At 49.7% G+C, this 14,693-nt stretch overlaps 1 protein-coding gene across 3 annotated transcripts in view; it reads left to right on the top strand.

The window, feature by feature from the left end:
* LOC135107942 (putative neural-cadherin 2) overlaps positions 1–14,693 on the top strand; it is a 56,942-nt gene that overhangs the window by 40,168 nt on the left and 2,081 nt on the right. For 2 of the 3 annotated variants that reach the window (XM_064018397.1, XM_064018391.1), the window contains exons 4-23: positions 1,102–1,217; positions 3,117–3,281; positions 3,820–3,969; positions 4,850–5,654; positions 5,821–6,054; positions 6,184–6,359; positions 6,618–6,764; positions 7,170–7,346; positions 8,118–8,517; positions 8,750–8,952; positions 9,252–9,415; positions 9,724–9,892; positions 9,996–10,259; positions 10,598–10,756; positions 10,882–11,030; positions 12,044–12,383; positions 12,532–12,777; positions 12,871–13,209; positions 13,814–14,129; positions 14,420–14,612. In XM_064018397.1, the coding sequence (XP_063874467.1) occupies positions 1,102–1,217; positions 3,117–3,281; positions 3,820–3,969; positions 4,850–5,654; positions 5,821–6,054; positions 6,184–6,359; positions 6,618–6,764; positions 7,170–7,346; positions 8,118–8,517; positions 8,750–8,952; positions 9,252–9,415; positions 9,724–9,892; positions 9,996–10,259; positions 10,598–10,756; positions 10,882–11,030; positions 12,044–12,383; positions 12,532–12,777; positions 12,871–13,209; positions 13,814–14,129; positions 14,420–14,612 (4,912 nt within the window). Of the gene's footprint in view, positions 1–1,101; positions 1,218–3,116; positions 3,282–3,819; positions 3,970–4,849; positions 5,655–5,820; positions 6,055–6,183; positions 6,360–6,617; positions 6,765–7,169; positions 7,347–8,117; positions 8,518–8,749; positions 8,953–9,251; positions 9,416–9,723; positions 9,893–9,995; positions 10,260–10,597; positions 10,757–10,881; positions 11,031–12,043; positions 12,384–12,531; positions 12,778–12,870; positions 13,210–13,808; positions 14,130–14,419; positions 14,613–14,693 lie in introns of those variants that run through there. The other variant, XM_064018406.1, reaches the window with a different exon arrangement.

Raw genomic sequence — 14,693 nt, 5'->3', positions numbered from 1 at the left:
GGGAAAGATGTCTAGAGGAAGAAGAAGAAACAGCACTTCCTACTACCACATGTAGACTGAAACGAACCAACCATTTACCTGAAGGAGAGAAATGAGCATTATCTGGTTAGCTACTTTGTCATGAAGCGAGAAAATAAAAAGCACAAGAAATTATACGGGAAAAAAAGGACAAAAGAATGGATAAAACAGTAAGGAAGTGGCCGGACAAAAGAATAAGGAAGATCAAATTATTAGAGATGTCTGACGAAAGATGTAGAGGAAGACAGAGAGTGAGATGTACAGATAGATTTGAAGTGGAGCTGCAAAAAATTGAGAGTTGGAAAATACAGAAAGGACAGCAATGTTTGAAGAAGACTCGTGCTCGGCGCCAAACCTGACACTAAGAACATGACGAAAGAAGATAAGAAATAAAGGAGTGATAGAGTAAAAATGTAATATTGTATTTCTACGTGTATTACAGAAAACAATACAGTGACTGGAGTCATTTGTTTCAGCAGCGCAAGAAAAAAGAACAGATACGGAATAACGGCTACGTAGACTCCATCAGTTTAATTGCGCCGTCAAAGCTTAACAGTTTGCAGCGTGGCCACGGTACAAAATTTGCTACCATTACTTGCTCGCTCTGACTGCACATGCACAACAGAAAAAGAAAAATACATATGGAAAAGAAACAAGAAAGGAAAACTTTTTATATGTATTGATTGGTATATACAAGCAAACGTCCCTGTGTTTTTTTGGTTGTGTCGAAGTATTGTTAGAGTATCGAGCACAACGGTGTGCGAGGGAGACTTATAATCGTGCGAAAAGTGTGATGATGATTAGTTTGTAGTATGCACGTACAGTACGGTGATGAAAGAAAGCTTCATCACTCTGAATGTCGACATAACCTAATCTATCCTAACCTAATTAAATCTGACATAACTTGAATTTAACCTAATTTAATCTAATGTAACCTCGCCTAACCTAACATAACCTAACCTACTAATCTAACCAAATCTACCCTAACCTAACCTACTCAAACACAATCAAACCTACCTTAACCTAACCTACCTTAACTTAACCTCACCTAACCTGATCTAATCTAATCAACACCCTTGCCAGGCGCGGAGGTGAGGTACAGCATCGCAGGTGGCAACAGTGACGGCCTCTTCAGCATGGACGAGCGCTCGGGAACCCTCAGTTTGGCAGCCTCCCTGGACTACGAGCTGAGCCGCAGGGTGAGAAAGGGTGTCTGTCTTCCTTGCTAATCCAACTCATCCCATTCTCCTTTTGTTGTTGCTCCTTCTTCAGTTCATCCCGTTCTCCTCTTGCTGATTCTTCTTTTCCTCTTCTTTTTTTTTTTTTTCATCATCATCATCATATTATTATTATTATTATTGTTATTATTATTATTATTATTATTATTATTATTATTATTATTATTATTATCATTCTTATTCTTATTTTTTATCTTCCTCCTCCTCTTTCAACTCGTCTTCGTCCTCCTCCTCCTCCTCCTTTGCTATCCTGTTTCTCTCATTGCATATTAGGTAATATAATTTCTCCACAAACAGCCTCGTGAGAATCAACGGATCTACTGCTGTCTTCTTTTATGTTCCTTTGTGCTCCTCTTTCTCCTCCTCTTCCTCCTCCTCCTCCTCCTCCTCCTCCTCTTTCTCTTTCCCAATATTCTCCTCTCATTTCTATAAAATTTCCATGCATTTTTTTCATACCGTGCAGTCTTTTCTTCCTTTCCTGCCAAACCCAGTTGTACGGAGAGGTGGGTGGAAAGAGCCGTCGCCTTTACTGTCCTGTGGCTCTCACTTTATATTGTTTGTCGTGAAAGGCTTTATTGGAGATGCTATTTATGCTGCCTTTCTCTTCCTGTGTGTTCTTTTTTCATCTGATCGCCATCCTTGTCATCATCTGTCAAATCTCTCAGTAATAGATCTTCACCTTAATCTAGGTTTGTGTTCTGAAGCGCCCTGGGATCTCATAAGGACTGTTTTTCAAAGGCCACAGAGAGAGTCAGATTCTCATGGGTGTATTTTCTCATTGATGATGGGAAATTATTCTCAAATTATCACTAGAGGTATGAAAGCACACTTGAAAACCCTCCAGTAACTTCCACCAGAGCATGCTGAAAATAATCAAGTTAAGACCGAAAAACTTCCATATCACTTCACTCGTCACCTTTGAGAACCAACATTGATATTCTTTCGTATCAGTAACATTCAATCGAGAACAAGTGGTCATGGTGCTGCAGTTGGTAATATTCCTGTTCGGCGGGTACCTCGGGGCGCTGGTGATGCAGAGGTTCTCAGCGGACCTCCCAGAGCTACCCGAACCCGCTGCCGTCGCTATCAGGATCAAGGAGTTCTTCACTCTTTCCTTGGACGAGTGGAAACATAAGTACGTGACCAGACGGCATCGTTAAGTCTGACTGAATCACCTCCCCTGGCTAGGTTATATACTCCCCACTGTTGTTGTTGCTATTTCATCTTTTTCTCTCACAAGCCATAGGGTTAGTTATGTTTCTTTGGTGTCTTCGCGGGTTGTAAAAAGCGTTGCGGTGGTCGTGAAGGCGCGGAGGAAGGCGTGTGAGGGACTGAGGGTCAAGAAACAGTGATTCATGGCTGCGGGTTACTGGCAGGACAAGACATACGGCTCGCATTCGTCTGAGTTTACTTCTGGTGTTCCTTTCTTCGTATTTCTGCACGGTTTTGGTGGATATAGTCACGGTCGATAGTCTGTAAACGTGTCACATTCTTTTCCACTAACTCAAGCGTTTCTCCTCAGTCCTAAGTCATCTGATTTGCTGACAATCTCTGCAAAATTCAACAACTGATTGATTTAGCAGATTGAGGAAAACGTGTGATCAATAATAGAGGATAAGTTTCTAGCTGAAGTTAACATTTAAATTTAGTTATAATGCTATTGTTTCCTTCTTTTCTCTTCACTATACATAGAAAATAATGGCCTGTCAGCTTTATATTATTAGCCAAATCACTATTTCCCTCTTTCCTCTCCGGTATACACAGGAAATAATGATATATCAGCTTTCTTTTCTCGTGAACTTTGCAGCACCGTCTCCTTCGTACCATCGCCCCTGAGGCTGTACTCTTCATCCTTCACAGCACGAGCTGGTAGTGGCTGCCGAGGGAGGGAACGCGGCAGCTCGAGCCCTGATAATGGTTCAAGTGACAGACGTGAACGACAACCCGCCGGTATTCCCACAGCCAGAGCCGCGCCTTACAATTGTCGAGGAGGACGATAGAGATCTCCCGGCCACCATTACTAGGGTGAGGCGCTGCACTAGGGCAGGAAATGAGGCAAGATGGGAGGGTGAAAGATGAGCCTTGCTAACTCTTGTCTTTTACTAGTACTAATCTTCTCTTTTTTCCCTCATGATCTCTCTCTTTCCGTCTATTGTATTCCCTGCCTTTTTGATACATACCCAACAGATCAGGGGGCTTAGAGCTGACAAGGTAGGAGCGGAGGGGAGAAAGATGGGTCTTGTTAACCCTCATGTTTTACCAATACTCTTCTCCCTCACGACCTCTCTTCCTGTCTACTGTATTTGCTTCCTTTCTGATACATTCCTAGCAGATCTGAAGGCTTCAAACTTTCGTAAAAACACACAATTAAGACCAAATTATTCGAATTCTAACTATTGTTTTTGCTTTTTATGCTTAATTTTCATCTTAATGCTGCCAGGTAGTATATATGAGTGTTCTTCTGAATTCTGACTAAGGTCTCCTATATCTAGCCAAAAGAGTCAGTTGTTCAAGTCATCCCTGCCGGTACTGAGCATGAATGTATATATCATTTGGACGGCAGGTCGAAGCAGTGGACGCGGACGAGACGGATGCAGGGCGGCTGGTGTATCGTGTGAGCGGTGACGGGGTGGAGCGGCGAGAGGGTGAGGAAGAAGAGGAGGGGGCCTTCTTTACCATCAACGCTCGCACCGGGGACCTGATCCAGCTGCGGGTGGGTACAGTGGGTCCTCGCTTGGGATGACAGTCATGTGCAGCGCTCAGGCGGGGAGCTTTAATCAAGAGATGGGAAGAGACGAACGATGGGGGAAAAAAGTGTGTGCAGAAATGAGGTGTGGTTAGGAATGTGAGAGAGAGAGAGAGAGAGAGAGAGAGAGAGAGAGAGAGAGAGAGAGAGAGGGGGGGGGGGGGGAGGAAAGCATCTTGCACTCTCCTGGATCACAAAACACACCTCGAGAAGATAAATAGCTCAGCCACACTCGGCCGCCACGCAGCGTTGCATTCACTCTGCGTTATTTGGTCTGACTGACTTTGTTTGGTCTTATATTCCGCGGAACAGAGCATAATACAGTCACACTACGTTAAAATATGGCTTGCTGTTGTCCTTGGCTTACGATGATATATTCCTGCTACACACACGTTTGGAAACATTCATTTCCAAGTTTTATTTTTCAGGGCCAGTCTTCCCTGTAGCTTTACTCAACCATTTCAATGCTTTACAATTTCCCGAACAATTTATCTCACAAGCTATTTCATAATTTACATAGAACATAGAACGTAGAAAATAAGGGAAGCTGCAAGAAGCTGTCAGGCCTGCACGTGGTGGTCCCTGTAATGCAGTAGCAAACATTTCTTTTCTAATCTATTATTCCTCTGCATGTAATAACTAGGCATGTAATATCGTTGACCTAATACTTTACTTAACGATGTACCTAACCCTTTCAATATTACGTAAACTTTTTTGTTTCCCATCGTCACCTACAACTTTTTAGACACTCTTCAGTACTATTGACGTAAGTGAAAGGCTTGGAGAAAGCGAAATTAATCTTCTGTTGTCTATCTTTCCTGCTTCGCTCCTTCTGGTGGCGGCGCAGGCGCTGGACAGAGACCCGCCTCACGGGATGAGCGTGTGGAGGTTGCGGGTGGAGGTGCGTGACGGGAAGTGGCAGGGAGTGAGTCAAGAAGCAACACCCGCTTTTTACCATTACTACCCCGGCGACTCATCTCCCAGGCAGGCGTCCTGGGGCCACCAGAAGCCAGACCAAGGCCCCGATCACGCCAAGAAGGCCGCGGCAGCACTCCACCAGTCAGGCAGTAGGTGTACCGCCGGGAGGTGCGTCAGTAACAAGAGAAAGCGTAGCATGTCTCATCAGGGCATCAGTAACAGGAAGACTCGAGTGGTTGCAGCGGCGGGCGACAGAGAAGTCCGTCAGCAACAAGGCAACACACGAGGCTTTTGGAAACGTTTACGTGTTGGTGGCGAGCGGCTGGTGACAAACAGTGAGGCAGCGAGGGAGGAAGGTTTCGGACCACCTGGTGAGGGGCAAAGACACCTTACGCTGTCTTCGTCACGTTGCCAACACCATAACACCTCCACGCATCTCAACCCCGAGAGTGGTCCTGAGGAACCTCACAGGACACATTCAGGCCATTCAGGGTACAATGCCGGATTCAGAGAGCGGCGTGATGTCCCCAGGCCTTCTCCGAATAGCCAACAGGACGACGGAGGCTGTAGCGCGGCGGGGATATCCCTCCGAGGGGGCTCAGCTGGCGGCGACGAGGGCAGGGTGCACGTGGCGGAGACGGTGGTGACGGTGGTGGTCAAGGACATCAATGACAACGCTCCTGTCTTCCCAAACGCCACCATGGTGGGCCAGGTGCAAGAGAACGTCCCAGCTGGTGAGTTGCCACAAATTCACTTGACTTACCTTCAGCCCTTTCTCTCACTTTTACTGCCTCATGGCACCATATACTGTACCTATGTATGGACATGTGCGTGTGTGTGTGTATACGCGTGATCAGATGTCTCAACGCAAGGCACATTCTATACCACGGGCGCACGCAGGCTCGGCGGTGGTGGTGGTGTCGGCTTGGGACGCAGATGACGCCACGGACGGCAGCAACGCGCGGCTCACCTACGCCATCGAGAAGAACGTGGTGGACGAGGCCTCGGGCGCCGCTATCTTCAGCGTAGAGCCTGACACGGGCCTGGTGCGGACGGCGCGCTGCTGTCTTGACCGGGAGGCCACGCCCGAATACCGCCTGCAGGTGGTGGCCACTGACGGAGGAGGACTCAAGGGTGAGTGTCGTTCACGTGATGCAAACACAGCCTCATCAACATTATTGGTGCACTCATTACATCAACCCGAAGCCAAACAGACAGCCACGCCTTTACATCACCATTACCTCCCTCCTTTGCTCCTTCCAGGCACAGGCACGGTGGTGGTGCGCGTGGTGGACCAGAATGACAACCCGCCTCGCCTCGCCCGCCGTAGCTGGGAAGTGGAGGTGCAGGAGACCCCTTCCTTTGCGCCGCCCGCTAACACCACCCTTCTGGAGCTGACCGCCGCTGACAGGGACACCGCCACGACGCTCCACTACAGGGTGAGTCCGTGATGAGGCGGTGAGTGAGGCAGGTGAGGCTGGACTGAGAGAAGGATGGCTAGATGAAGGAAGAGACTTTGGTGACGAGAAAACGTGGATTATGCATAAACACCTAGCATTCTCTGACGCTATGAGAATGTACTGTAGGATTTGGATATTTAGAAGAGAGAGAGAGAGAGAGAGAGAGAGAGAGAGAGAGAGAGAGAGAGAGAGAGAGAGAGAGAGAGAGAGTCAGTCTGTGTGTCATCTCCCCCCCAGGTGGAGCCACGCAGCGGGCTTGGCTGGGACAAGTTCGGGGTGCGGTCCTCGGGTTCCTCTGGTCAGTTGTTCGCCCTCAAGAGCCTTGACTACGAGCAGGAGAACCACCGCCGAGGTTTCATGTTCCGGGTGCAAGTGACGGACCAGGTGAGGGTGTGTGTGTCGGGGTTGATAGATAGGGGCGTCAATTACTGAGACCTTCAAAGTTCTTTTCCCAGAGCCTCTATTATAATTATCCTTTCTTTTCTTCTCTGATTAAGTATTGCGTGTTCTTTGATGCTGTTGCGCTGTCTTTGTTACAACCACTGAATCAGGCAATCCTTGCCTCTACAACTTCCTCTCCGCACCGTGGATGGGAAGAGTGAATTGAGATTGCCCTTCTGTTCTTTTCTCAGCGTTTTCATTACACTTATCCTTTCCTTTTCCTCTCCGATTCAGTGCCACATAACCCTTGATGTTATATCGTTGTCTATGTTACAACCATTCAGTCATTCAGTCTTTACTTGCTCTAGGCAACTGCTCTCCTCACTTCGCCTTTCTCTCTCGCCTCAGGGTCCACACGGATGGGAAGATTTGAGCCACGTGGACTCTGCCTGGGTCACAGTGCGTGTGAAAGACGTGAATGATAACCCTCCGCTTTTCTCCCGCTCACACGCCCACGTCAGTGTGAGAGAGGACGCCGTCCGCGGCACACTGTTGGCAACACTGCCTGCCCAAGACCACGATGCGGTGAGAGTTGAGAGCAGGGAGAGGGAGGGTTTACAATCATTTGGTACTGGGACGGATAGTACTCAGGTCATAGGGTCTCAGGTCAGATGATCCTCATTACGAATCAGCCTGAGTGTAAGTAGGCCTCAGAACGTTTGGTGCTCGAGATACTTAGTACCCAAACCACGTGGTCCTCAAAATGTCTCAAGACTCAGACGTCTGAACCGCAAGTTTCGTGAAGGTAGCATGTGGATCCGCATACACTGATATAATGTTTGCCAAACCATCCATCTACTTATTCAACCACATCCACCCATCCATCCAACCGCTGACTCCCATCGACCCACGCATTCTTCTATACGCACACGCATTGACTCACCCATCCATTTACTTAATCTATCCACCCAGCCGAATATCTCTCCACCCACCCATCCACGCATCCATCCACCCACTCACCCTTCCACCTACCCATTCACTCACGAGGGAGAGAGGCCAGGCTGTGGAAAACTGAATGCGTGAACCAAGGTGTGCGTGGTATAGCGTGTAGATGTGATTATTTTCTTGCATATCATTACTTCAGAAATATAAAGTCATGGATACGAATCCAGTTTTAAGTAAAAGATGCAGCTACAGTGTGTGTGTGTGTGTGTGTGTGTGTGTGTGTGTGTGTGTGTGTGTGTGCGTGGCGTGCGCGGGCGAACTATTCAGTGATCTCTTTATCCACTCCCTAATCCAGACAGCGGTACTCTGTACAAGAAACTGAACCGAGCTTTGTATCCCCCGGTGCGGCAGGGTGGGCAGCAGAGTGTGCAGTACAGCCTGGAGGGAGGCTGGGATGCCCTGGACGTGGATGCTTACGGCAATGTAACATTGCGACGGCAGCTGGACCGCGAGGCTCCGGGAGGAGACGTTAGCGAGGCGCTGATCGTGGCGGTGGACGGCGGCCACCCGCCACGGTCGGCCACCGCCACACTCACTGTCTCTGTGGAGGACGTCAACGACTGTCCACCAGCCATCCTGCCGCCCACCCTCCTGCACGTGACGGAGGGCAGCCCGCCGAGCCTCCTGGGCGTCCTCAAGGCGACAGATCCTGACGTGTGGGCGCTGGGACACGGACCGCCCTTCACATTCTCCCTGGCGCCTACAAACCCTCCCCACATCCTTTCTCTGATCAACCTCAAGTTCGACCCACGTGAGTAGTGCCCGCCTGACTGTTCTCAGGGATGTAGGCTTCTTTAGCTATGCCCAGCCTTGAGACGGTCGCATAGTGCTCCCCAACTTAAATTTTCATGTATGTTTCGCTGCCATGCCCTCGCGTAGTATTTCCATACCTTCCCTATCAATGAACGCTTCATTTGAGTTTTAGATTTCACTAACATACATGCTATGCACACTCGTGCACCTTAATGTCTCTCTGCTGGTAGGCTTGGACAGCGGGCGCGGCGGGGCGGAGCTGTGGACGGCGGGCGCTGTGGATCGGGAACAGCACCGTCAGCTGAGTGTGGCGGTACATGTGTCTGACGCTCAGGGCCTGTCCGCCACCCACTGCCTCACCGTGCTGGTGGACGACCTCAACGACAACCCCATGAAGCCCGCAGCCAAGGCCGTCTACCTGTGGAAGACCCAGGTGAGGCCTGTGTTAGCTGGAGAAACTGACATAAGAAGACTCAGGTAAGCCTAATGTTAATAGAGAAAACTAAAACATTATATACCGAAAAAGTAAAGGAACTTTGGAGATAAAAATAAATATTATGTATCAGATATGGTTAGTTATTCAAAAGTTAAGACCACAGAGTACTACGTGGGTTGTTTTAGCTGTAAAAGAAAATGACTGCAACCTTTGAGCTGAAGACAGAAGTGACTCCAGAGGTTTACTCGACTTCTGGCCACGGTTGTAACAAATGTATGACAACATCTACTCGCCAGGGAGGGGGATCTGACGCCCCACTTGGCCGAGTGTTTGTCGAAGACCCTGACGACTGGGATCTGGGGGATAAGGAGTTCGAGTGGGCTGGTGCTCCACACCCACTCTTCACGCTGCAACCTCGTGACGGGACCATCATGGCCTCCAGCAGTCTCCGGGAGGGCAGGTAAAGGCACGGTGTGAGTCTTGACTTCATGTTGAGGAGTGAGAAATTTATGTGCTATTTCTCTGGCCAGTATTAAAAAACGCCTTACCCTCTCACCACGACTGTTTTCCAAGGCCACAGAGATGATTAGCCGAGTTCTTAAGAGTGTTTTTTTTTTTCATGTTAATAACATAAAATCTTGTTAATCTGTCACTACAACCATAAAACACTCTTTAAAACCCTAAACTAGAGCCCTTTGAAAGTAATGGAAATGCGGCGCAGAAGTATTACAAAATATGGTCCTCTATCATGACTCACTGCACCGACAGGTACGAACTGCAGTTCTCCGTCAGTGACAGGGCGTGGCGGCAGCGGGGAGTGGCGGCCAACGTGACGGTGACGGTGCAGATCCTGACTCCTGAGGCCCTCGCTCACGCTGCGCCCCTCGTCCTCACGCCCATCATGCCCACGGACCTCACCCGAGGCTGGTTACCTACGGTACGCGTCTTTTCCCGCTGTAGTGTCATTAGCTATACAGTCTGCTTCTTTTTTTTTTTTTTTTTATCCCTCCAAGAAACTTAGGCGCAATGTTTTCTCTCAGGAGGGCGGCGGCGTACTGGGATCCCTCCTGAAGGCGGTGCAGGAAATGGTGGGCGGGTCGGACTACGCTGTGGAAGTGGTCAGTGTGTACGGCGGCTGTAGCGATGCCTCCACCACGCTCCAGCTCACGCCCCAGCGCACGCCGCTATCCAAGCCTGCCATGGCCGAGTCCTCCACGTGTGTGTGGCTCAGCGCGAAGGACGCCCAAGACAGATACATGAACCTGGTCAAGCTTCAGGGTCTTCTGGCACTCCACACCCGCCAGGTCAGTGACACATTTGCTAGGAGGAGTGGTTTACAGTTTAGTCATTTGGTAGTGAGGCGGATGATACTCAGGTCATATACAATAGGCTTCAGGCTAGATGATCAAGACAGAGCAGCCTGAGTCCAAATACATTAAATAAGCGATTTATCACTGTTGGTAATCATGAAGGTGGTGTGATAGGAGCTGCCTACCTTGGAAATGAATCACAGGCACGAGAGAGAGAGAGAGAGAGAGAGAGAGAGAGAGAGAGAGAGAGAGAGAGAGAGAGAGAGAGAGAGAGAGAGAGAGAACTGTGTACATTCACTTGTAGTATTCAATATAATGCTCCCTCATCCCAGCTGGAGACCGCCATGGGTGTGAGCGTGGTTGTGAATGACGCAGTGATACCAGCCTCGAACGGTCCACACGGCAGCCCAACCCCAGAGGACGCTGACGATGACGCAAGACTGGGACTGCATTCTGTTCCCTTCCTAGCCTCCACTGGACTCCCGCTGCAGGTGAAGCGTCCCTCTGTAAAATGCGCTACGGTCTCGTAATTGTGAGTGTTGTAATTACACCACACATAAACACACACACACACCTCTCCTCCATTGTTTTGTTTTGTTTTGTTTTGTTTCCGCAGGTCGTGGATGCAAACGCCACCTCCCTCGTCACGCCACGCCTCACCCGCGCCCACTCCTGCCTCGACCACGCCCAGAACTCAGAAACCTGCACGCCCACCTCCTGCCTCAACGGTGGGCGCTGTGTCCGAACTGAGGAGGGTGTTTACAGGTGTGTGTGTGTATGTGTGTGTCTGAGGCCTGTACTATAAAACACTTCTCAGCCTCACCTCCACTACTTTCAAAAGGATCTAGTTGAAATGACACGGTTTTTTTAAGGATGTTCTTACGGGTATAGAGATAGACAGAGTACTACTATTGTTACTTTTTTTTTTTTTTATGTAGGAGGGACACTGGCCAAGGACAACAAAAATCCAATAAAAAAAAAAAGAAAACACGCAGATGCCAGTCCCATAAAAGGGTCAAAAGCGGTAGTCAAAAATTGAAGGATAAGAGACTTGAAACCTCCCTCTTGAAGGAATTCAAGTCATAGGAAGGTGGAAATACAGAAGCTGGCAGGGAGTTCCAGAGTTTACCACTACTACTACTTCTACTACTGCTTCTACTACTACTACTAGTACTTCTACTACTACTACTACTACTACTACTACTACTACTACTACTACTACTACTTCTACTACTATCACTAATACACCACATTACTATTACTACTACTACTACTACTACTACTGCTGTTGCTGCTACTACTACTACTATTACTACTACTACTACTACTACAGTCGACCTGCTGCTCCTCCTTTCCCTCCCCCAAACCAACTCCCCCCCAAACACCTGGCAGTAGGCGTAGCTGTGTTTCCATCAGGTCAAGCTCTCAATCCCCAGGTTTAGCGGTTCCTTCCGTCAAATTTCAGGCGCTAACCATCAATATATATATATATATATATATATATATATATATATATATATATATATATATATATATATATATATATATATATATATATATATATATATGTATGTATGTATATAAAACACTTTATATACATACATATGGTGGTTGCCACATCTATTTACATATACAAGGTCTTTTTTTTTTCTTGTCCGTCAGTTTGTCTACCACTTCCTGTTACAATCATATACACGGCCTTCAGATTCATGCCTCCTCTCAGGTGTGTTTGCCTGTCAGAGGTACGTACACTTCTCGCAGGTGTTTGTCATCAACAGGTGTGTGTGTCCCGGGGGCGCGGAGGGACCTCAGTGCAAGGTGCTGGGCCGCAGTTTTGGGGACTCCGGTTGGGCGTGGCTGCACCCTCTTCCCCCTTGCCTTCCTGTCATCCTGTCATTCCGTGTTCTCACCCGCCGCCCTCATGGCCTCCTCCTTTACGCTGGACCCTTGGCACCCACGCCGCGCCACGCCACGCCCGCTCCCATGCTCGCCCTGCAGTTGGTGGATGGGCGGCCACAGGCACTGCTGGAGGGCGGCGGCGGTCCTCTCAAGCTGAAGGTGAACAGCTCCCTGAGTGACGGCCTCTGGCACTCCCTGCACCTTTCCCTCGACCACCAGGTGAGAGAGAGAAAGAGAGAGAGAGAGAGAGAGAGAGAGAGAGAGAGAGAGAGAGAGAGAGAGAGAGAGAGAGAGAGAGAGAGAGAGAGAGAGAGAGAGAGAGAGAGAGTCGGAAAGATATAAAGATACAAAAAGGCTCACTCCACAGAGTGTGGTGATGATGGTGGATCAGTGTGGAAGGGGCTGGACAGACCGAGAACAGAACAATGTTAGCTGCCTGGCGCGGGCACGCTGGAGGGCTTCCAGGGGCAAGGATGTGTGGGTGGGGTCCGCACCGCTGCAGGTGGGCGGCCTGGCTCAGACGCCGCCACGCCCTGAGGACCACGGCTGGCGCGAGGCTCCCACCCACCACCACCTGACTGGCTGTCTCTCTCGCTTCACCATCAACACACAGGTCAGCATCTGTCTGCTTGGTGCTGTCTAGTCCCACACGTCACAGAGCTGTTCTGCCTATAACCTTATGACTGACTCCATTGTATTGCTGCAGGTGGTGGATCTGGGCGAGGTGGCCAACAGCTACGACAGTGCCGCAGGCTGTCCTTCTCAAAACGCCGCTTGTCCGCAACACTGTGGGCTGCGAGGACAGTGTGTGGGCGGCCTGCAGCACCCTCGATGTGAGTGTGACCCAGGGTGGACAGGGTCTGGCTGTGCCACGCCCACCGTTCCCGCCCGCTTCAAGGCATCATCGTACCTGAAAGTAGCCTTGTCCTTCTCGCCGGATCCGTGGACAGTGCGCGTGCAGGTGCGGCTAAGGCTGCGGGGTCCCCGCTCCGGCCTGGTCCTTCAGCTGGCCGCCCGCCATCGCGCTGCTACCCTCACACTCCACGTGAGACTCAACACACACTTCTACACTCCCTTCACCTACAACCCCTCACTTTCTTCCTCTTTAATGCTTCATTCTGCTTCTTTGCCTCACTCCGCCACTCCCTGTAACCCTCGTGAGTCACCCCGATCCCTGACCAGCACATTGCTGCAATGAATCAATGAGTAATGCTGATTGACACATTCGCGCCTCAACTTTCCGGAATCCTCGGAACCTGAACATGGCGAGGCACAAACCGCACATACAGAGAGTTCACAGCAGTTATGTTATGCGTATACTACACATTATAATATAACTGTCATGATGGTGCGTTCCAGATTATTTCTTATTCATTATCTATCATACCATGTAAAGATGGATACCTTTTGCTAGCCAGAGTTGCGTTGATGCAAGGCTAATAATTTAACAATTATTGACTGACAAAGTATATAACTTTGAGCAAGAAAGAAAGTCAAGCAGCGTACTCTAATCGGGCGCTACGTACCCAGTGGCGGCGCCTCACAAGACTCCTCCCGTCGCTTGCCTGTTCAGGTTTCAGGTGTTTCCGCAATTTTGATGTTCGAATGCAGTATGACCATAAACATTAATCTTCCTCTCTGTAGCGCAGTTGCAGGCGGGCGTAGCGTGCGCAACCGTATCAGGGGCAGGATGGGCGGCGCGGCGAGTGTGTGTGGAGCGACGCCCCCTTGGAGACGGCTCCTGGCATACCGTGGCAGCGGAGCGGCACGGCCACAACCTGCTGGTGAGCGTAGATGACGGGGACGGCTGGCGGCGCAACGAGACCCTGGCGTCCCTGACGGTCCCCGGAGTAAAGGGCCCGCCGCTTCCCCTGGCGGTAGACAAACACGATGGCGTGACAGTGGGCGGCCTGCCGGAATTCACGGGCGTGGACTTGGTGACTGTGCATGACGACCTGCAGGACAGTGAGTGTTAGCATAGCTAACTGCCACTCATGTACTGCTGCAACACACACACACACACACACACACACACACACACACACACACACACACTCTTTTCAGCCTGTTTGCTGCAGTGCCGCGTGCTGCTCGATGCGCATTACAATTCATGCGGTCTGCCTATATACTCACTATACCAACTTTATTCTGGATTTTTTTTTCATTTGATTTTATTTGTTTAATTATTTATCTACTGGCAATTCTGTTTTTCATGGTCTGACGCACATCCCTCCCCGTCTGCCCCACACCTGCAGCATGTCTGGATGACCTGCGGGTGTCGGGCTGGCCGCTGCCACTCCCTCCTGCTGTGAACGGCACCCCCTGGGGACAGGTGACCACTGCAGACAACCTTGCTCACGGGTGTCACCCTCATGAGGATCCCTGTGCCAACTCCAGATGTGTGGCGCCACTGTCCTGCAGCGCCTCCTGGGACCAGCCACGCTGCAGGTCAGGTGCTTGCCACAGGAATGTCTTTGCTCTTTATATACGTGTTGATTAGTCTTTCCATATTTTCTTTAAGTCTCCGTC

The sequence above is a fragment of the Scylla paramamosain genome, chromosome 2 (assembly GCF_035594125.1).
Source record: "Scylla paramamosain isolate STU-SP2022 chromosome 2, ASM3559412v1, whole genome shotgun sequence".
Classification (NCBI taxonomy): domain Eukaryota; kingdom Metazoa; phylum Arthropoda; class Malacostraca; order Decapoda; family Portunidae; genus Scylla; species Scylla paramamosain.
This window is presented reverse-complemented; position numbering and strand designations above follow the sequence as displayed.